At 46.2% G+C, this 23,038-nt stretch overlaps 1 protein-coding gene across 2 annotated transcripts in view; it reads right to left on the bottom strand.

Annotated features, from left to right (window-relative positions):
* Positions 1–218: 218 nt before the first annotated feature.
* Positions 219–23,038, bottom strand: part of CFAP91 (cilia and flagella associated protein 91) — a 57,657-nt gene continuing 34,837 nt past the window's right edge. Inside the window, exons 14-19 of one of the 2 annotated variants that reach the window (XM_039519630.1) lie at positions 19,157–19,378; positions 13,829–13,977; positions 12,002–12,093; positions 3,227–3,589; positions 1,499–1,527; positions 219–388 (exon numbers count right to left, since the gene is read on the bottom strand). In XM_039519630.1, coding sequence (XP_039375564.1) covers positions 1,517–1,527; positions 3,227–3,589; positions 12,002–12,093; positions 13,829–13,977; positions 19,157–19,378 — 837 coding nt within the window. In that variant the 3' untranslated portion in view covers positions 219–388; positions 1,499–1,516. Of the gene's footprint in view, positions 389–1,498; positions 1,528–3,226; positions 3,590–11,132; positions 11,413–12,001; positions 12,094–13,828; positions 13,978–19,156; positions 19,379–23,038 lie in introns of those variants that run through there. The other variant, XM_039519632.1, reaches the window with a different exon arrangement.

The following is a 23,038-nucleotide window of genomic DNA, read 5'->3' as shown; positions in this document are numbered from 1 at the left end:
TAAATAGTTTGCATTAAAGCCTCAGGCCTGTTAAAAGCCTGGCTTTCAGGAATGAGACTCCTAGCCTCCCATTATTGCATCAAGCCCAGGGGCCATATTTCACCATCTCACTTCAAGTCAACAGATCATTGTAGCTATTAAAATCCAGAATCTGCCCATACAGTACAGACAGTGTCAATTACCGTGGCAAGTTTGTAAAAAGAGCAGCAAACAAGAGAGAATGTTCCCAATCTTTATTACTGCAGACCCAGAGGAATCCATTGTGCATATTTCAGATACAAAAATCACTCTTGAAGACTTCTCTTTCCCTGCTAGGAGAGGGAATGGAGTGTTCTCATGCCTCGTGTCGCTGAGCCTCTTTCCTTCTTCAAAGCACATTTAGCCAAGTCTGACAAAGAAACCACACATGACAATTGAAAGCAATTTCTAAAGCACTGGCAGTGGAATCTCCATCAAAAAAATGACATTTCCACCACACATCTGTCCACAGACCTAGCTTACATGATACATAAAAATCAGTGCAAAATGCTGCACTAGCCTGAGAGCGTCCCTTAAAATTTGGGATGTTTAAAGATTAGGGTTCTTACACTCCTGGATTCTACCCCCTACTGCATATACATAGCAGAGAACAGAGAAGGATGCCTTTATGATCAGAACAAGTTCTTGAACACTTTGTCCATTAAAACCCATATCACACAGTGAAATAAATGCGGCATCATGTTTATTCCAACACGTGATTTTAGGAACAAGAATTGAGACTGGATCATGTCCAGGAACCTGTCTGATACTGATCAGCACCAGAAGCTTCAGGGGAGGGTGAAGGAAACCCTATTGCAGGCAGCTGTGGGATAATCTGCCCTCCAGGAAGGCCTCATTTTAATTCCTAATAGTTAAGAGATTGATTTAAACCCTGAAGCACCAGGTTTTATCTCTCTTCCAATTTTTTGCTAACACTAACTTTTGAAAGTCTGACTGTTTTTATTATCCAGGTAAGTGTCCAATCCCTCTTTGACTCTTGCTAATTTTTTGGCTTCAAAGACAACCTGTGTCAGTGAGCTCCACATTCTAATTATGTGTTTCTATCGGATTTGCATTCACTATTTTTCAAATTTCTTTGACTATCTGTTCATGTTGTGAGACAGGGAGAAGAGAAACTCTTGCTCTACCTTCTCTAGACCAGGCATTATTTTATGTTTACTTTTATCATGTCCTCTTTTTCTCACCTCCTTTCTAAGGTAAACCCTAATCTTTTTCATCTTACTTCATAGGAGAAATTTTCCTTGTCTTTAATCATTCTCATCACCCTACTCTGAACCCCTTCTAATGCTGCAATAAAACCCAGCTATCCTTTTGGCCAGCACACATATATAGCCATAGCACCTGCAGCGCAGTGATTATTTCAGTGTGTAGTCACATGGCTTTGTTTTTTGTTTGTTTCCTCTCCCAAGCCCCCATCTGACTCCTGGCTCACAGGAATACATACAGTGTATTCACTCACCGTTCTTTCATTTCTGTTTTATTCTCCCCCTAAAAAAAACAAAACAAAGGAAATTTAATGCAAAAATCCTATAGTAATGCACTGTTGAGTTTCTAAACAATTTGTTATTTGTATTTCAAAAGGATAGAATTACACACTGTGGTAGCAGTTACTCAGGGCTTGTCTTCGTTCCTGTGCTAAATTGGTGCTGCTGCCTTCAATCCAGCAGCGCCAATTTAGCACATCTGGTGGAGACGTATTATGTCACCAGGACAGCACTCTCCCGTCGGTGTAACTACTCCACCTCAAAAAGAGGGGGAAGCTATGTTGGCAGGAGAGTGTCTCCCACCAACATAGCATGGTGTAGACACCTCTTTACATCAGTGTAACTTGCATCATTCAGGGGGTATTTTCATACTCCTGAGTGACATAACTTACATCAACTTAAGCGGTAGTGTAGACAGTGCCTCATTCACAGTATACCTGATGTTCTACATGCAAATAATATAACCTGGTACACAGAATGGCCAGGTGGTTATACAGGTAAGGGATGTAAAGGGGAAGTACACAGTGATATTATACGTTCATTATACTATGGTGCAGTAAATCAATTTGTAAACAAATAGCTAGAGCTTGGCATGGCTTTCTTTCTTTCTACACGTGTACGCACTTCTGATGCCTAGTGTGGCCATGCCATGTTTCCATGAACAAGCTGGATGCATTTGGGGAGGCATTTATTTGAGTTTGTTTGAGATTCTAAACCTACAAAAATCAGGAATTTGAAAAGGAGAGATCCAACAGCTCAGTGAGTCTCTTGCAGAGCAATAATCAAATAAATGCACTGCACGCATTTGCAGGATGTTGCTTCCAAACATTCTGAGCTTGAGCAATCACACACATGCAATCAAGGCAAAGTCAACACACCAACAAATGTAATTTATGTTCTTTCCAAATACATTCACCAGGAAAGTCAGACCAAATGGTAACATTTCAGGAAAATTACAAGCACTTGAAAATGTGGTCTTTGAATGAATGTGTCTCATCAGCCATTTTCTGCTACCACAGCCCCAGTACATTAGGGCCAGATGCTGCTTGACTTGCTCATGTGAACAGTCCAACTGCGGCTAGTGGGACCACTCCCATGAGCATGGGGTTATTAACACAAGAAAGCTGGGAGTGAGCCTCCCACCCTAGGCAGAGAGGCGTGTGCTAGCTCAGTTTGAGCTAGTGTGCTAAAAATAGCAGTGTAGACGCTGCAGCTCAGGGAGTCCCCCAGCTCAGACCCAGGGGGTCAGGTGGGCTTGAGATCCCAACCCCAGCCTCCACATGCTATGGACAGTGGCAGAAGAAGGAAGAGATGTATGTACTGCAAACTCCCAGTTCCCTGAACTAACCTTCCCATCCCTTGACAACCATCAGTGGAATTTCACTGTTCAATAGTTAAACGACATCTTTAAGGGTTAGACAGTAAAAATCTCTGGGAGTTAAACCAAAAACAGTCACAGACTCCTTTGGACAGGGGCTCCTATGGCATAATGCTCTCAGGACTGCTTCCAGGCAACAATGCTGGCAGTCTGCAAGAGATCCAGATGCTGCTGCCCCTGAGGGACGGTCTGATGGAGAGAGGGGTGCTTCTCCATCCTGTGTACAGTCAGGATGGTGCTCTGAACAAAGTGGGTGCAGCTTCCTTCCCTCCCCCAGGGACTGAGCTCCAATGACTGAGGCAGGGAAAACAGATCTCAAACTCACCTGACTCATCTTCTCTCTTTGCAGGGGCTATATCAGCCTGCGATTGCCTGTCTGATGTAGCAGAATGGCTCACCACTAACCCTCCCGGCTGGGTCTCGTCGTGCAGTGTATCATACAATGCTTGGCTGGGTAGGACAGCATAAGGGCTCTCTATAACCTCTGCCGCAATCTGTTCAGCAGCTGTTTCGCTGAGAGCAGAACTGGCTGCCACGGGAGGAGGACTCCCTGGTATCTTGGTCACAGATTCTCCATCACCCAGTGACTGCTGTCCCACCACTGAAGAGTTCTGAGCCACTGCTATGTCCGTGCTCCTGTGGATGATCTGATGAGCAGCACTGATGTGCTTCCGCTGGGACTGTCTCACTGTACACAAAGAAGAGAGGATTTTCACTTGGAGCCATATTGCATGAATTTTCTGCATGGACACCCACCCTCCCCCACTCCCTCAAAGGCAGCTCTTAGCTTACAGAAACTATGAAAAAGCTTGTCTCAGGAAAAATCACACCCTTCTGGTTTGGGCTGTTAGGGTTCTACTGCCATCTAATAGCAGCAAGCAACCTTGTATTTTGCTTTGAAGGCAAGCTATGGAAATAGAAAGAACTGCCAAGTGAGTTTCTTTCCTACTCAGGGCAAAAGTGAGAAAGGTATACTCCTGTGTTTTAAAATCATCACCATTTGTTTATTGAAACAAATCTTTGAAAGAGTGCATCTGAAATCTGTCCTCTAAACCACAGGATTTTTACTCTAGCACTGGTGCACACACTGGCTTTTTAAAGCTTTGTTTACATGATTCCTTATGAGTGCTGAGCTGAGTTCACTGTAGGCTACTGCTTTGTTATTGTAGGTTTTCTGATGAGTGCTGAGTTAAAGAACATCTGGAACTGGAGACAGAGTAGATCCAATAAGTCACCTAGTTTATCTTCCTGGGCCAATGCAGGACAATTCCTTGCTGCACATTTTATAGTTTTCCTCCAATCAAACACTCCCATCCTTTGATTGGGTGATAATTCCCCAGTCTAAAGTGTTCAGCCTACATTTTCCTTTCTTTAATTTTATCCCATTACTTGTAGTTCCCTCTATGTTTATAGCTTTCGGATATTAATGCACTGTTTTCCATCCCAATCATGATTAAAAAAGTGTTTGGCTGTGCAGGCAGGACTGAACCATGGTCTGCAAAAGTCCAAGATTATCCCAGGGTTTGGGTCCATCTACACTGCAAGACTGAGTCATGTTTTAACTGAAACTGAAACCCACATTGAATCCTGTGGGTCTAACACGCTGTAACCAGGTCTCCAACATGGTAGTTGCAATAGTATAGATGGGACCGCACGATCATGTCTGAATATCATTAATGTGCTGATTAGATCTTCATCTCTAAGCCCTGCAGCTCCTCTGACTCAATATACTGGCCAGTGACCAGCTATCATTTGTTTTCTTGAGTCCGTTTTCAAGCCACATGGCAGTGCTCCTCTTATCCAAGGCATTTTGACTTCATTTGCATTTGCATTTGATTTCAAATGCTAAATCCCATGGAGCTGCTGCACTCCTTCATCCACTTCTATTGCAATTCCATTCAAAAAAGGGGTGAGATTTGTCCTTTCTAAAGATGCAGGAAAGATCATATAGGCCCTGTCCCATAGGCCTATAATCATAGGTCACCCAGGGATCCAAGTATGACCAAGGAGGTGGTGCATATGGCATGGGTGGAGGCATCCATGGGCGCTTGTACCAGTGAGATGGTGGCTGTGGATGTCTCTCACAAGTGATATCAATTTCCTCAAAGACCTCTGGAAAAGTGCCTCTGTTGGGATGGAGAGGAGCACCTTGGACAGATAACTGAGAGACTGAGGCAAAATGTTCATTAGAATCCTCCTCTTACAGATCACTCTGGAGTGGCAGGAACATAGGAACCAAAAGAAAGTCAAACCGTCAGTACAGGAAAGATGTCAGGAGATCCTTGGTATCAAGAGCAGATTGGAGCTGAGCAATGGTGATCCGGGTGTCTTGGACACAGTAAGGTCCTGTGGAAAACAAAACTCTAACAGTACTCAGTGTTGTTGGTACAGAGCCCATGGCCTGAGATGAAGTAATGGCGGCTGATACAGTTGACTGTACTGAATCTCAAATGCTTGGAGTGCGGACGACTCCAAATGGCACCTGAGCAGACTTCTTTACTGATTGAGAAGAGGTAGAGCTCTTCTTGCCACCTCACTTTTCTGATGGTACTGATGGCCTATCAGAGCGCCACATTTTGAAGTTTTTAGGCTTTACAGTGCCCTCAGTATCTGAGGAACCAGCAGCCTTGTGGGTAGCGAGTCAGAGACTGATGGATGCCGAAGTGGCTGGCGTCATTGGCAACTATGATTTCGAGGTAGATTTCCTACCTGGAGAACATGAGGCACTGTTCTGGAAGTCTTATGAGAGGAATCTTGGGTCTTCCTCAAGGAGTGCGTCTCGGAGACAGCAGAGATAGGCTGGTCTCCAGTAAGTTAGCTATGGGGGAGTCCCCTGGCCTGGATCAGAGGCTGGGTGCAACCATGGATAGTTGAAATTTGATCTCCCTGATTTTTTTCTGAGTTTAGATTTTAATACCAGAGAGAAGTTGTACTTTTGGAAATATGAGATTCCCAAGGCAACAGATGCATGGGATTGTCTTCATTCATGATAGGACGTGTTTGAAACCAAGAGAACCAGGCATGCTCTCCCAGTAACATAAAGCTCCCAGGAGGGGAGAAACTAAGAAAGAGATACATACATCTAAAACTACTACTAACTACCGCTAAAACCAATTGTAATAAACTAACTACTATAAGAGCTAAAGGGACACACTTGAGGTAAAACTCAACATGGAAAACTGCTAAGGCTCCATTTCACTGCTATGTGAAATCTCCAAAGGGTAAGTGCACGTAGAGTGGAGCATCTACAGGGACACTACTCGAAGAAGAGAAAATTACTTACCTTGTAATTCTGCTTCTCTGAAGATTTCACTATGCAGGATTCTCACTCCTGAGTCTTGCCTCCATAACGTGGAGATGGCAGAATGCCACTAGTGCTTAAGATTTTTTGACCTGTAAGGGCAGCTGTAGCAGGATAAAGCATGAGCCAGGCCCCCTGCTGGCAGACACACTGCTGCATATAAATGTGTCTTTGGAACTTTCCAATTAGTTCCTTCTTGACAATGTTCGGAGAATGAGTTTCCATAGGAGCGGCACCATATCAAGTATTGCTCCAGCTCTTCTTAGAGACCTCAGTGCATTCTTTCCTGGGTCCAACCTTGCCTTCTGGTCAGGTCCTATCTGGTTTATCCCAAAATTTTGGAGTCCTTTGACACTTTTACTTTGCAGTATTTCAGGAGTGCCTTGTTTATATTCAATACTTCAGTACTTGCTTTAGCATTTGTCACAATGCTTCTTGACGTTGCCGCTACTTGGCGGAATTTCAGCGGCTACTTGTCTGGCGGACAGTAGGTGGGTGCCATGGTGCCTGTGGGCACTGCGTTGGGGATCCCTGGCATAGTGGGTAGAAAATATGTGGACAGAGGCCCAAGCTGCCACCCTACAAATGTCCTGCCACAGAACATCTACATGGCTGACATGGCGATATATGCCCATGTGGAGTGAGCTGTGTCTCCTGAGGGAGGTAACAGGACATGAAAGAGCCCATAGAAGTCCTCAATACAATGAGAGATCCATTTGGAAAGGCATTGTGAAGAGAGGGCATGGCTCTGACAGCACTCTGCAATGGCGAGGAAGACCCAGGGCAAGACCAGGAAGGCATGGGTGCGCTGGAGATAAAAAGCCAATGCCTAGTGGACGTTGAGAGAGTATAACATGCACTTCCTGGGGGAGGCGTGCAGTTTAGGGTAGACGATTGGGAGGTTAATGCACTGGTTGAGGTGGAATGGGGAGGCCACCTTGAGGAGGAATTTGGGGTGAAGATGCAGGGACACCTTGTCCTTGTGGAAGACAGTAAAGGACAGGTCCGCAATCATGGCTGCCAACTCACTAACTCACCGCGCGGAGGTGATGGTCACCAAAAAGGTCACCTTTGTGGAGAGATGGGTGAGGGAGCAGGTCGAAAGGGGTTCAAAGGGTGGCTTAATGAGGGTGTAGAGCAGTGCTTCTCAAAGTCGGGCTGCCGCCAGTGGGAGCCGCGATCAACTGAACCTGCGGACGCGGCAGGTAAACAAACCGGCCCAGACCGACAGGGGCTTTCCCTGCACAAGCGGCGGATTGGCTTTGAGATGCACTGGTGTAGAGGACAAGGTTCCTGGCCTGAGAGAGTAGGTTGTGCACAGAGGAGAAGGCCAGGAAGGAAGCAGGTGATAGTCGGGTGGGTGAAGATGGAAAACAGGAAGAAAGAAGGCTTGAGTATTGCCAGGTGGACATGGACGGAGGAGTGGGCAAGGTGGTGAAGAAGGTAATCCAGGAGGATGGAAATGGAGAAGTCTAGGGGGTGGTGGTGCACCCATGTGGTGAAGATGCGCCATTTAACCTGATAACAGGCTCTAGTGGATGGTTGTCTGCTGTGAGTGAGGATGTCACACATGGGGGCGGAGCACACCCTGTCTACATGCGAGCCCCATCCAAATATCAAGCCATGAGGTGGAGAGGGCCTGGGTGCCACAGGCGGCTATGCACCTGTGTGAGGAGATTCGGGATGCGGAGTGCGGGAGTGATTGGAAAGGCAATGGAGATCCGTGAACAAATACTGGTGATGCCAGGAGGGGCTATGCAAAAGACTGTAGTATAATCCTGCTACACCTTACGCAGGACTTGTGGGAGCAGGGAGATGGGCAGGAAGGTGTAGTGTAATTTGGTGGTTCAGGGAATGAGAAGGGGGCTGCCCTGTGAGCCCAGACCGAGGGGTCCTCTGGAGTAGAAGAACCTCCTGGATGCAGGAGCGGCGCCAGGATTTCTGGCACCCTAGGCAGAATTCGGGGGGCGGCATTTTGTGAGCTCCCCCCAGGGGAGCTTCCGGTTCCACTCCCATCGCTCCATCGAAGAAGGACCCTCCGCCGAAATGCCGCAGGCAACAGCAGCAGTCATCGAGCTGCTCAATTGCCTGCCGCTGTTTTCCACAGCACGTTGGCAGAAGGTCCTTCTTCAGCGGCGCAACGGGAGCGGAACCAGAAGCTCCCGTGCGCCCCGTGGGGAGCGCACAAAATGCTGCCCCCCGAATCCTGACACCCTAGGCAACCGCCTAGGGTCGCCTAATGGAAGCACCGGCCCTGCCTGGATGAGGGTAAGCTAGTTGCCAAGGTGGTCCTCCAAACCCTGGTTGACACCACTGACACCACAGCCCACTCTCTGGCATCCAGGTTGGTGCTGTGCCACAATTCGTGGCTTCAATTCAGCCGTTTTCTGAAAGAGGTCCAGACAACCTTAGAGGACCTTCCCTTTGACAACTACAAGTGCTTCAGCAATAAAATGGATGAATCCCTCCACTCCCTTAAGGACTTCTGTGCCACCCTCCATTCACTGGGCATCTATATCCCAGCCCCTATGGTAGGCAGCAGTGGCCATCCTTTTGACCTCGCTCCCCCAACGCCTACACACACAGCCCCCTCACTACTCTGCTGCTGCTACCTCTACCATTTCCACCTTTACACAACGCCCGTCCAGAGGATGCAGGATAGCCAGGAATTGGTTTTGGGGGTCCTGAATGTCTTCCACTTGCAGGCTGAAGGCTGCAGCCATATGATGAAGTAGGCCCTCGTCTGGGGACAAGGGAGTAGCACGTCGTCTGGGGACGAAGAGGCCCCAGTAGGGACTGGCAATGTGGCAATGTCCTAGGTGTCTGTGTAGACGGAGGGAGAGGCAGTGTGGGTCGGTGATGTGGCAGAGATGGTACCCCGCAGTCCCGGTAAGGGTCTCAGGAGGGCCAGTGGGGCCAGACATACAGATCCACGGGCATCGGCAGTCTCCAAGGGTTACGGAACCATGTCTCGGCGGAGGGGCCGTACACAAGAGGGTAGAGCTGGCACCAAGGGTTCAGGCTATAGGAACACAAAGGTGAGAAGGCATGTTCTGGCTCAGAGGACCTCTTCAAACCAGAAAACAGATCCGGTAGAGGCAGGGCTGTCGTGGTGCGAGGCGTGGCGGTCCAGGAGCAGGAGAGGTTTGGTGGTCGACAGTGCCAGCGGAGACAGGCAGAGCGGAGCAGGATGCTGCCAGACCAGGAGAGGTTCATCCGCCATAGATGGAAGCCTCACAGCAGCTGGAGATCCAGAGCACTGAGGGGAACCTGCGTACGGCAGCACTGGCTCAGCCGCTGGCATCAAAGAGGACAAGCATCCCAGTGGGCGTGGGACCAGGCGTGAATGTCCGGATGGTCCTGGCCATGTCGACAGTTCTGGGGGTGAAGGCAGTGGGCAATGCACCATGGCTGGAAGTGGCGCTGGCGGGATGCGGTAATGTGTGGACTTACGCTCTGTACAAAACGGCTTTGGAGGTGGAGCGGCTGGCTCAACACACAACTGGCAGAGCTCAGGGAGGCAATGCTGCATTTGGAGGTGCTTCCCATCGGGGAGTCACCCTTACACCCATGTCGGTGTTCCTTATGCACACGGTGAGGCTTCAGCAGTACCGCTGGGGCTACACGGGAAGGGCCCGGAGAAGCACTCACCATCAGTGACAGCCAGTGCTCTGGTGGATCTTTCGGAGCAGGATCCGATTGCTCACGTGGGTGCCTATTCTCCTCCATGAGGTGTCTGCGGAGGTGAAGTTCTCCAGCTTCCCGAGTTCGAGACGGGAAGGAGCAGCAGATAGCACTTTGGGCAATGATGTGAGCTTCGCTGAGTCAACAGAGACAGCATTGGTGTTCATCGCTCACAGAGAAAGAACATGGGCACGAAGCATAGCTTTTAAAGCCAGCTTGCCGGGGCATAGCCTTGGGATGGGGAGCACCCCATGAAGGGAAAAAGGGGAGCCCTAACTAACAATAGCAGACAACTATATACAACTAGAAGAAACTATTTACAGGAAAAAAACAGATAAAAGGTTCTCTTAGCAGGTTAAGAGCACTGAGGAACGGGATTCAAACTCTGGCCACGAGGCGGTAAGAGGGAACTGGAATGGCGTTGAGCCTTAAAGCCTCAGGATGTACCACGCAGCCAAAGCATATGTGGGTCAACGAACACTACTATGAACAGTTCCGGCTCGGGTGCATGGCACACATGTGCACCCACGTTTGGAATCCACATAGAGACCATCATTCCAAGAAGAATTCCAGACTCCATCAATTTCTACTCCCAACTGGAACATCCCCAGGATTCTGAACTTAAACTGGCCAGGCAGGTTGAAAAGGGGCAACAATATGCATCCTACCATTTTGTTTCTTTTTCGCCTCTGCTCAATATGGAGCACAGGTTTTCATTGAGTTACTTACAATGACATCCTTATCTTTTTCCTGAGTGGTTACCGCTTGTGTTCTAAATTAAATGTACATTGCTAAAATATATCACTGGAAAGGTGGCCTTTTTGCATTTAAGTCAAAAAATAACTCACTGCAATACATTTTGCTAATTGTAACTCTCTAATGCACAGATCTACTCTGAAAAGTGGCAATATAAAAGTGGTTATATCTGATCCCTGGATGTAGCTGCAGACTTCAATGACCATAACTGGTTTGTACTGACTACTCTGTTAGCCCTGCAGAGCCTGCACAGTTAAGAGAGGGAGCTATTCTAGCTCATGCACCATCAACAGAATTGTTTGCTAGGTGCTTGATTGTTATTGTTGGTGATACACAAGCCAGGAAGAAGCTAGCATGATTCTTAAATCCCAGAATGTGTTTGCAGGGCTTGTAGTTAGCAAATATTTATATTTTTAATCAGTAAACTGTGAGCACATTTGCTCTCAAGTCAGAGAGAGACAATAAAACATAGAACTCCTGTTATGCTATTTTTTACATTTGCTTTTCAAAGTCAATACACGCTTTATGGGGCGCATGTCTGCAATCTTTTGAATGGGCTGGGCAAGAGAAGTCTCCTGATCAAGAACGATCATTCTATGCTGATCATCATCACGACACATGGATTTCTAATGTCCTTCCATTCTCTGAACTATGGAGCCATAATATTCAGACTTGATTAAAACAATGCCCTCTCTACAATAGCATAAGATTTTCCACTGGAAATATGATGTCGCAGAATCAACCATAAGACATTATATCAGTTCCTAGTTCTGGGCAAATTAGAAAGGAACAAAGAGAAAGAAAAACAATATAAGCTTCCTTGTACATTTGTTATTTGCATAAATTAACTACATATTAGGGACTTTTGCAGTCAGTGGGAAATTGTTCCATACTCAGTAATTCAGACTAATTCAGTGCTATTCAAACACTTGTTTCAGTCTATTCAAGAAAAAATGGACTATTTTGGCTCTAGCACAAGTAGGTGCAGCTCCGCTGATTTCAATGGGGTTATACCTGCTTACACTAGAGTTGAATTTGAGCCACTGTGCCTAAAAAGACTAGAGCACATAAATAGCAGTGTAATTTTTCAAGCTCAGCCTGGAACCTGGGCTCCAAGACTCTTCCCCCCACTTGCCAGGTTTCAGAGCCCAGACCCCCGCACAACTATACTGCTATTGTTAGCCCTCAGTGTGGGCCCCACAAGCCCAAGTCAGTTTACCTGGGCTCTTACACTAGCTGTCATGGGGCTTTTATTGCTGTATAGACATATCCTCAGACTCTACTGAAACCCCTGGCAGATGGGCCTTTCAGCCAACAAATCACGGTTTAAGAAGAGAACAAAGCTATTGGCCTCCTTACCTTTCTCCTTGACAGACATTTTCTGTAATTCTGGGATCAGGAAACCATAAACCAGCTCTGCTACAATCTCTTCTGATTGCAGACAAGTTCGGCTACAGAACCAAACACAGAGAGTGAAATTAACATTTATTACTTTACTTCCCACTGCACCACCACCACACTCCGCTTAACATTTTAAAAAACTGTTTAACTATTTTGAAGTGACTTTAGTGCTGGTGAAAGCAATTGTCAGCCAGGGAAAGTGAAGGCCTCCATTTATCCACAAAAATTGGTACACAGCCGGGACCCTAAGAGCATCCCTATGCCAGAAGGCAAGGAACTCCCTGGTATCTAGACCTGAATTCAGCTGGCCTGACCAGCTCATTGTGCCACAACTCATTATTGTTATAATCTGTATCTAAAAGGTGTCATGTAACATGCTGATCATTAATAATCTTGTATGATGCAGCTACGGTCAACCCACAAAAGATTATACAGATATATACTGGAATTATGACTAAAATGTGTTTAAACCAGGCGTTGTTAAACATTTTTTTCCAGAGGAATGTGGTTCTACCTGCTTGAATACGTTTCCCCTTTAAATTGTGCAAAGTGTGACCAAAGGCAAAGAAAAGCACATTTGCATTCCTGGTAAACACAGCCGTTAGGAGATCAAATGGGGAAGAAGTGTTCACTTAACAATGTCAACAGGGGATGGAGACTGCACTCCCAGGAAGCCCTCCTGCCTCTTAAGGCAGGGTCCATGAACTTTGAGAGAGATACTTTTCTAAGGTTTACTGGAGAGAGTTATCTTTCCCCTGAGGAGACAAGGAAAACCAGCACCTTGGACTCTGTGAGTATCCTGACTAAGAGCTAGTCAGCCGTTGTTAGAAAAGGAACATTGGTGAAGAAACTACCTTAAACAAAGACTGTAGCTTTTTATGTTAGGTCTTAGCCATCAGAAAGCATATTTTTACTAGTTTGTTTGCAGGGGCGGCAGGTTTGTATAATTTTTGGTGGTGCCCAGAATGGGTCCAAGTCCTGGCCTCCCCCGACCTGCCTTGTAAGCCAATTTTTTTTTTTAAATAATGTAAAAATGGACTGGAAACAGTAAGCGTTTAACAGTTTCCCTATATTGCATAATGTGGGGCGGTGTGGGGGGAATGAGGGCTCTTACTAGGGGTGAAGGCTCTGGGGTGGGGCTGAGGATGAGGGGTTCATGGTGCAGGAGGGGGTTCAGGGCTAGGGCAGAGGGTTGAGGTGCGGGGGTGCGGGCTCTGGGGTGGGGCAGGGCAGGGCTGGGGATGAGAAGTTTGGGGTGCAGGCAGGCTGCCCCAGGGCTGGGGTCAAAGAGGACTCCACAGCCTTAGAGGACAGACCAGTTTCCAGATTAAAGGACACCTGCATGTAAGCTATTTTCTATGGCTGGGGTTTTCAAAGGAGTATAAGGAAGTTAGGTGGACAGCTGCCATTAAATCTCAACAAGGCGTGGGTGTCTAACTCCCTTGCATGCCTTTGAAAATCCCAGTGTAAAAGGCTTTGTGGGGGAACATTGGGAAACTCTCATCTTATGGTCAGGGCACATCAGCACAGCTGCCGGGAATAGGTCCTACCTCGCCACATCTGAGCTTGATTGGGAACCACCATATCTGCACATTTTTAGAAGTTGTTGTTACACACTTGACTGTGCTTCCCTAGTGGATGAAAACTGCCGCATGTCTATGTAGTGTTATGAACAGTGTTGCCCCACCCTCGGTGCTGGCCCTAAACTATAAATGTAGCTAGCCAGCCAGGGTCTGAATTGTGCAAAGCAGTGTCTAACTGTACTCTGTCCACTCCAGGACATACCGGCTTTCCATTTCATAAGCAATGTCATTGATTTCCCCAGCCACCTTCTGAATCTCTTCCCTGGCTTGTTCTTCAGCTGTGCTCTCCATGCTGTTCAGGATAACATCTTCCAGGTAAGAATCAACAGTCCTCTGGTGCACTTTAACCACCTGAAACAAGCATCAAGATGTCTCTCTGACTCAAGATACAAAATGTTCATTGCTGTGTAGTACCCACTTGCTGGGATCGTCTGTGGGGAGAGGCAAAGACCATGGTGTGTCAGCTGAGACTCACCACTTAACCTGGGCTATCTGAGGGCAATTGATTTAGAAGGCAGGTGCAGTCTATGAGAAGTTGTCTTATATTTCTACACTGCACCTGGAAGCGTGCTTTCCAGCTCAGACCGACAGACACACACTAGTTCTGCTCAAGCCAGCATGCTAAAAATAGCAGTGTAGCCGGGGTAGCACAGGTAGTGGCTCAGGCTAGCCGCCTGAGTACAAACCTGCCCAGTCCCCCAGGATATGTAACTCAGGCAACTTGCCTAAACCACACTGCCCAATTGCGAAGCTGCCATTTTTAGCACACTAACTTGAACATGCTTCCAGCTGCAATGTAGATGAATCCAGTGTGAGGTGTGACTCTCTACACCCCAGGGGAGCATTCTGTAACTCCCCATTCATCATTTATATATAATTGTGATATTGCATACAAAGCATGCCTTGAAATATATCACGGGAAAAGTTATGATCTGCTGAAACCTACTGTTCCATCTAAATATAAATATAATTAATGCATATGTAGTTATGAGAATTGTGTTATATGGTTGTCACTAAAATATGCTGTGGGTTGGGGAACTGCCCAGATATTAGATCACCAAAGACAGTAACCAGGGAGATAACCAATGCCTGGGCGGGTGTCGAAAAGCCATCAACAGCCATTGTCCAGCAAGGGAGCTACATAATAATGCAATGACTCACTTGCACAAGGCCACACCAGGAGAATTGCTCAACCTTGCCTGGTGGTGACTCAGCAATGCCCACCAGACATGCCTGGACTTGTGTTCTCCAAGCACATGGACGAAAGGTATAAAACAGAACGCAGTGGCCCCATGCTTGGACTTTCTCCTCCCCACACCTATCCTGCAGGCAACAAGGTCACTCAGGAGACTGAAGACTCCAACAGAGGAGATTGGCCGAGGTTTCAAGGGTGAAACCCATGTACTATGAACTGCAATATCCAGTGGGGTGAGAAAAACTGCCTAATCTAGATGTTGCCCAGTCTAATAGGGTTGAAAGTTTAGACTGCGTGCTTATATTTTATTATCTTTGGTAGCTACCTCTGATGTTTAGCCTATCACTTCTAATCTATATTTTGTAATCAATAAACTTGTTTTACTGTTTATCTTTACCAGTGAGTTTGCTTGAAGTGCTTGGTAAATTGGCTCAGGTTTACAAAGGCTGGTGTATATCCACTTTCCATTGATGAAGTGGTGAACCAATTAATAAACTTGCATTGCTCAAGAAATGATCTTGAGCAGTGCAAGACGGTATATTCCTGAGGTACAAGACTGGGAGCTGTGGGGGATCTGGCTAGTGCCTTTCTCTGTGTGATCCATGAGTGGCTCTGGGAGCATTCATGCAATCTAGCAGGGTGTGGGGCTTCACATGTGCTTGTGCTGAGTGATAACAGCGCATGGAAGGGTTTGCTGCTTGTCACTGGCAAAGCATTGTGAGAGACAGCCCAGGCTGGAGAGTTAAGGGGGCACAGCGGTCCCACAGTCCCAGGCTGCATCCCAGGGATCCCGTCATATGAGGATTCCTTCTCTAATGGCCTTTTCCTGGGGAACTAGTTGTACAGAAACAAGTACAGAAAATGACCTGTGCCCAAGGCAAAACTCTGATCTTTTACGTTTGTGGACACACTCTCCTATCTCCTGTACAATGTGCTAACTCCATTAACTGAATGCCAAACACCAACTCATTTCACATAGTCCTCTGAACAGCTGGCAAATAACACCTTACAGCATCAGGGCAGTTTAGATATGATTAAAACTACCACAGCTGCAATAAATTAATCTTCTTGTAGTCACTTGAATTCTGAAGCAAAATACTTTATCAAAGCAACGTGCAACAGAAGCAGGATGAACACACTGGATTTCTATAATGCATTTAGTTTAGATGTTCCCTGCCCAGCACTTGGTAGTGGTCTGCAGAGAGATAGTTTATCATACTGTGTTGGCTTTCATCATTTTGAGCTCACTGGGAAGGGTGACATGAGGTGAGTGACAGGAAGACTAGGTGAGAACAGGAGCAGGGGTGCCTCTGAACCCCATGTTCTCCTCCTGTGTTTATGCCACGATCCTGGGGGGATGCCTCTCTCCATACCTGTGTGTGTGCGCCAGCATCTAGGGGACCCAACTCCTCTAGGGGAGTCTGACTTCCACCCCCATTCATGCTCCCTTCATGTGAGCTGGATTCTGGTGGACTTATCCAGTCTGAGGCCCTCTCCCTGACCCCCACCATATGAACAAGGATATGTGGAATCCCTGCCCCCCAAGTATGAAGCTGGAACAGACATACTGGTGGCATGCACCAAGAATACACTGCTGCCACAGAGGAGAAGAGTTGAGCATGGGCATGTTTGATGCATAGCATGGGTTCTTTGACATGAATGGAGCAGGTCATTCATCTCAGAGCTATTGCTTCAGGTTCTATTCATTTGCATGGGCTGTTCACATTCAGCTGAGAACACCTCATTGAGATGAATGGGCCACTTCACACTCCTTGGATTCCCCTGTGCTGCAGATGGACCACCATTCTCCCCCTATCCTTACTAAAAAGTCCCCCTTTCAGCATTGTAATGGTCCACCAAGTCTACTATAGTTAAGGTCTACACCAGCTCTCTATTTACTGCTTGACTCTAAGTGCTCTAAAATTCACATTGTTACTCAGAATGCCTTCAAATTTGGTGTCCATCTCTAAATCCAAAGAAGAGATATAAGAATCCTCTTTTGGGAAACATGAAGCCAGTCCAGTATGGATTAGAGATCTTAAGGAAAGGGTACCATGGTACAAACGTGGACAATGAAATCCAGTCAATATTGAAGGAGACACCGTTGCTGGTATCAGTACCAGTGGTAATAATGAAGTTGTAGAGGTCGGTAGTGCTGAAGTAGAAGAAGAAAGCTATAGTGATGATGGTACTCAGGTCACAGACAGTCTTATGTCCTGTGTGGAAGCCAATACCACAGATGGTACCAAAGCAGCTAATGATGAATAGCTGTAGATTCATATGGCACTATCAGTACTGAGGTAGGAATCAATGAAGATGGCAGTACCAGTAGCTTCTTTGAAAGTGGGTACTGAATGTATAGGCTGGGACTGAACAGATGGTCCCAGTTGCTCCAACAGCGATGAGTCCAGTACCAGGAGGCATAATTGGTCCTTTGCAGTCGTAAAGGCCTGCGACGTGTCAGGCACCAAGAGTGGAGGCAACATTTCAGCTGATGTCTCAGGAGACAATGCAGAAGGTGCAATCTCAATGGTACTGAGACTATCAGTACCAGAATCAACAGCACTGTCTCATATGGTACTGGGGATTGCCCCTTGCAGCTTGTTGACTTGGTACTGGAGGACTTATGCTTGTGCTTCAGGGTGGAAGATTCAGAGATTCCCAGGCCAGAAGGGACCACTGAGATCATCTAGTCTGACTTCCTGTATAATACAGGACATAGAACTTCCCTAAAATAACTGCTAAAGCAGATCTTTTAGAAAACACATACAGTCTTGATTTAAGTTCCCAGTGATTGAGAATCCATCACGACCCTTGGTAAATTGTTCCAATGGTTAATTACTCTCACAGTTTAAAAATTACACGTTACTTTCAGTCTGAATTTGTTTAGCTTCATCTTCCAGCCATTGGATTGTTATACCTTTCTCAGTTAGACTGAAGAGCCCGTTATTAAATATTTGTTCCCCAGGTAGGTATTACGGACGGTCTTTGATAAGCTAAATAGTCTATAACTATAAGTCATGTTCTCTAACCTTTTAGTCATTCTTGTGGCTCTTCTCTGAACTCTCTCCAATTTATCAACATCGTTCCTGAATTTGACACAGTATTCCAGCGGCAGTTGCAGCACTGCCAAACACAGAGGTAAAATAACCTCTCTACTCCTACTCAAGATTCCCCTGTTTATGCATACAAGGATTGCATTAAGCTTTTTTGGTCTCAGCATTGCACTGGGAGCTCATGTTCAGCTAATTATTCACCATGATTCCCAAGTCTTTTTCAGGTGATGAAGGGAGGATTTTTTTTGTCTTCCGAAAACCCCTCTAGCCCAAACCGATCTGGGGAAGGAGATAAACATTTCTTCTCACCAAAGCTTTTGAGAGACGTTTTAGGCTGAAGAGGAAGAGCAGTTGTGGTTGAAGGTATCTCAGATTTCTAAGCAGCTGAGTCCTCAGATGCTGAGGAAGGTCTCATCACCTACTTAAGATGGTGCTCCCTCAGGCAACACACTCCGTTTCTTTGTTTGGGAGGGGAAGGATAAGTAGATAGAGCACTTGTATTGGAATGCCCCTCTCCCAAACAAAACAAGCAGCTAGAATGTCTGACCTTAGCAGGCACAGTCACTTTACAAGTGCTACACGGAATCCAGGACATTTCTGCATAATTAATACAGACAAAAAGAACAATAAAAGAAAAAATTCCCTTAAGGGGATGGTACTACTACTAACAACTATGACTATTTACAAAAAGCTAGTGAAAAACACTTTGTGAAGATAAAGTAAGTTTCTAAGGAGAAATGGGGCGCTCCAACTTTTGCCATGGATGATAAGAAGGATCTGAGAGGGAGGTGGAGAAGCTCTGCCCTTTACACCCTTGGGTCTCAGCACGAGGATACGCAGGGCACACCTCCACCCCACCAGTACTGCAACCAAAAGTCTCTGACCTGAGTATACTGAAGGCACACACACACTTACAGTGGAATGGACATGTGCATGAGCACTCAAAGCACTCAAATGTTTTCAACCTCTGGTTGAAAACATCCTGACAACAAACAGACCCAATGCTTTGACCCTGCAGAATTACTTATGACAGAGCATTAGCCTTGGAGATGATCCAGGCAGAGCCACAGCTGGGAGGAGGATAGAGAAGCTATGTGTTGCAGGGGTCCTAGATTAATTCATGGCAAAGTCAAAAGACTGAGGGCTTATCTACATGTAAAATGTTACAGTGTAGACACTAGCTATGATGACGGGAGGCCTTCTCCCATTGGTATATGTAATCCAGCTCCCCAAGAGGCAGTAACTAGGTCAATAGAAGAATTCTGCCTCCTCCACTTGCCTGTTTGAAGATCTCATCCTCTTCCCGCCGTCGCCTCTCTTCTACCTGGCGGCGTCCACTCTCCTCTGCTTCCCGGATGCGCCGTTGCCTCTCAGCCAGCATGGCAAAAGCATGGATCCTCCTTTCTTCCTGAAGCCTCACCAGCTCTTTGGACAGGAAATCGAACATGTTCACTAATGCCCTGCCTTCTATCCGAGCCAAGTGGTTCTCAGCCAGTGACAGCTTAAAACAAAAACAAACAAGAATTGTATTAAATACCGTGAAGAATGCAAGTCTCTTTCTCATAGAACCGCCACAGGCACATGAAAAAGCACAACCCCCCCGCCCCCCACAAGGCATAAGGCTAATTTATGTGTTCTGCATTTTTCTTTAAAAAACAGTGGACTTGATTCTGAGCTCTGCCATGGCCTCTGTATGCAAGCTCTGCAGAACTAATCAGTTGGGAATACTTACGGGGAATTCCCTGCTGCCGAAGGACCACAGGAACAGTCATATGCTGCCCCCTTTGCAGCCCTTGGCCTAGAGGGGTGGCCAGAGTGCACTGTACACCAGCTATTCTGGGCTGCTGAGACAATGCATAGATTGCCATTGCAGCAGAGAGTAAATCACAGCAGCTTTTCAGGCTACTTTCACTTAGACTGGGGATTGCTCCAGTTCTCAGACCCAGAATGTGGGAGATACAAAAGTGACATAAAACCACCTTCAGCAGTGCTTCCCCCTCATTTCTGTGCTGAGTTTAGCTGAGCCAAAATGAAGAATCAGGGTCAATAGTTGCAAATACAGCTTCTACCTGGGATTCAAAAAGTCCAATCTACGCCTTTATAGGTCAGATGTGTGCTAGAATAAATTGTTTAGAGGGCTGCATAATCACAAGCGCAAATAAATTTCTAACTCTTCAGAGGATACAAAATGTTTGTTTTGTACTGTGTGAGACATCCTGGCACCCCAATATTCACCACTGTCATGTAATTAGGATACGTTTTGTACAAACTATGCCTTGTGAGGTATCATTCTAAAAGTAGTAGTCTGCTAGACAATAATATCTCATTAGATTGTATGTGCCATCATCGAATGTGAAGTTATGGAGTTTGGCTGTGTATGTGTTACTGAAACATGTTGTGAGGTTGAAAACACCCACAAGCAGCCTTTCAGGTACAACAGTAAAAAGGCCAAACAATGTTAATGGCTCATTGAGAAAATGCACCCAAGGATTACCCCAGGAACTGTGTGCAATAGAAACCTCTCAGCGATAGCACTACATAATGGGAACTGTTTGACCCAAGTCACAGGTAAAGAGCTTTCTAGCAAGTGGGAAGAATATATAAAAGGGGGCAACAGCATCATGATGGTATGTCACTTCTGCTATAACAACACACCTGAAAACACTTGAGGGGCAAGGACTGAACCGTGGCAAGTGATGGTCCCAGGCTAGAGGGATGTTTTGCCTGTATATGAAAACCTGGGAAAGCCAAGGCAACTTGTGCCTTAAGAATCTGCCAGCCTATCATTCAGGGTGAAAATTTGCTAACTAGTGTGTGAAGCTCAGTTTGTGGTTTTGTTTATATACTAAGGTAATCTACTCCTTGTTGTTTTTGCTGATACAGACTAACACGGCTACCACTCTGAAACCTGCTTTGATAAGTTTGCTATATCTTATAATCACTTAAAATCTATCTTTTGTTTTGTTGTTTTATACTTGTTTTGTTTTGTCTACAACCTGTGTGTGGAAATTATAACTTGGGGCAGAAAGCTGTTGCATATCTCTCTCCACATTGAGGGAGGGGGTGAATTTTATGAGCTTAGGCTGTACAGTTCCCTCTCAGCCAGCATGGGATGATATAATTTTGGGTTTACACTCCGGGGGGTGGGTGGGTGCATGCCTTAGCAATTGGGAGGTGTAGTAAGTGCAGGCCCTGATAAAGGCCCAGTATGAGGCCTGAGGCCTGAACTGAAGTAATGAACAAGACTTAGCTAAAGAGCAAAGTAAGGCTGTGAGCTGAAGGCCGGCTCAGTTCACAGAAGCTGGCAGGAGAAAGGCTGACGTAAACATATATTCACCTAGCATATCGGAGTATAAACATAGCATTAGAACATACTATACTGAAACATTCCATAGATAACAAAAGGACAGGCCGACCCATCCCAATGACAGGGGCAAAAGGGTAAAATGATGGATAGAGTTGTTTTGATCGAACCAACATGTACAAGGTAACAGGCGGCACCTAAATACGTAGAAAGGTTGAACCTTGCTACGTAGAGGGGAGGCCCCTCAATACGTCAGGTGTGATGTGTAACTTGTTTGTATCTGTGTATAAGAATGCATTCCTAAGGCGGTGCCTTTGTCCAGCCGAGGGGGCAGTGGAAACTCCCGCCACTGACTGAGCTGAGTCCATTGCCAAGAGGCACTTTCTCGTAGTATGCCCTGAGTTAGGCTAAGAAACCTACAGGGAACTGCCATTGTGTCCGAGGTCGCAATAAACCTAGTTGACGTGACTTTGCATCTTACTGGACTCTGTGGTTATTGGGGGTTCTCGTCGGGTCTGCTGTGTCAGCTATCTGCGCAGAGCTAGGGCAGCACACAGAGGGAACTCACGCACGCAGCCAAGTGATATCAACATTGGAGAGAGCAGAGCACCATACCGGTACAACTCTGACAACAGGAGGTTTCCTTCCTATGCAGAGCTGATCGCAGCGTCTGTGTGTGAAGCTGCAGCAGGGTGTGCCCCTCTCTGTGTATGCTGGTGACAGAGCAAGCTTGGAGAATTTGGCATCTTATCACAGCCCCACAGTGTGAAAGGGCTCAGTGGTACCCCAGTGCCAGGTGGCACCTCATGGGGAACCCACCACACTATTCTCTTGCTGGGACCATCTGTGGGGACAGACAAAGACCCCTCCCTCTCTCCTCCGAACACTGAAGTGTAGCAAGATATAACTACTATACTTTGCCTGACTGGCAACTTCCATCCAAGTAGCTCACAACACTTTATAAACATTAATTAATAAAACCTCACAATGCCCCTTGAAGTGAGGTAGGTCTTATCCCCATTTTACAAATGGGGAAACTGAGGCACAAAGACTTGCTGAGGTCATATAGGGAACTTGATTCTCTACTGTTTTATATATTGTGTTGTCATTTATACAAGTGTAACATGCTTGCAGATCCAAATGGTGGTGATTTACACTCGCTTCACCTCCGAAGCAAACAACACAAGATTCATGGCAGTGGAAACCAGATCCAGGGAATTTGTGACAGAGCTGGGAATAGAGCCCAAGTCTCCTTAACCACCTTCCACCCCCCCTAACCCTAATCACATTGCTTTATGGGATTTGGGAGAATACATTTCCAGAGCACAAGCAATGATATTGTGTAAGTTCATTATCTCTAGTATGGACTACATGGCAATAAGCCTAGGCAAAAAGTATTTTCTGAAGCTGGTTCAGATGTTGTGCCTTTGTTGCAATGGCTCAGCAGGCAGTGGAATGTGCCTGTTATTAACTCAAGTAAACAAAACAAAACAACCCTGACTAGCAGCCAGTAATAAACAGGCTTTCCTGTGTTTTGTACCAGCTTCCAAGACACTACACATTTCCAAACCAGCATCCAACAGAATGTAAAAATGTCACTGTAACACAGGGCTGGAACAGAAAGTGTTCCTTCTCATGCCCCAAAGGCTGTGACGAAGGGAAGAGGATTTAATCTTCCCACTATACCAGCAGATGATATGGGACTACCCTGAGCCACTTCTCCTTAATGCTTGGTTTTTGCTGTGTGTAAGGATTTCCTGGGCAGAAGAGAGATACTGCGGAAGACATTCCAAGATTAATGTTCTATCAGAATTTTGCCTCCCCCAAAACATATGTGATTTCTGATCATACCCCTCT

The sequence above is a fragment of the Mauremys reevesii genome, linkage group 1, assembly GCF_016161935.1.
Source record: "Mauremys reevesii isolate NIE-2019 linkage group 1, ASM1616193v1, whole genome shotgun sequence".
NCBI classification, from domain to species: domain Eukaryota; kingdom Metazoa; phylum Chordata; order Testudines; family Geoemydidae; genus Mauremys; species Mauremys reevesii.
The sequence above is the reverse complement of the archived record's forward strand: the minus strand, read 5'-3'. Positions and strand labels throughout refer to the sequence as shown.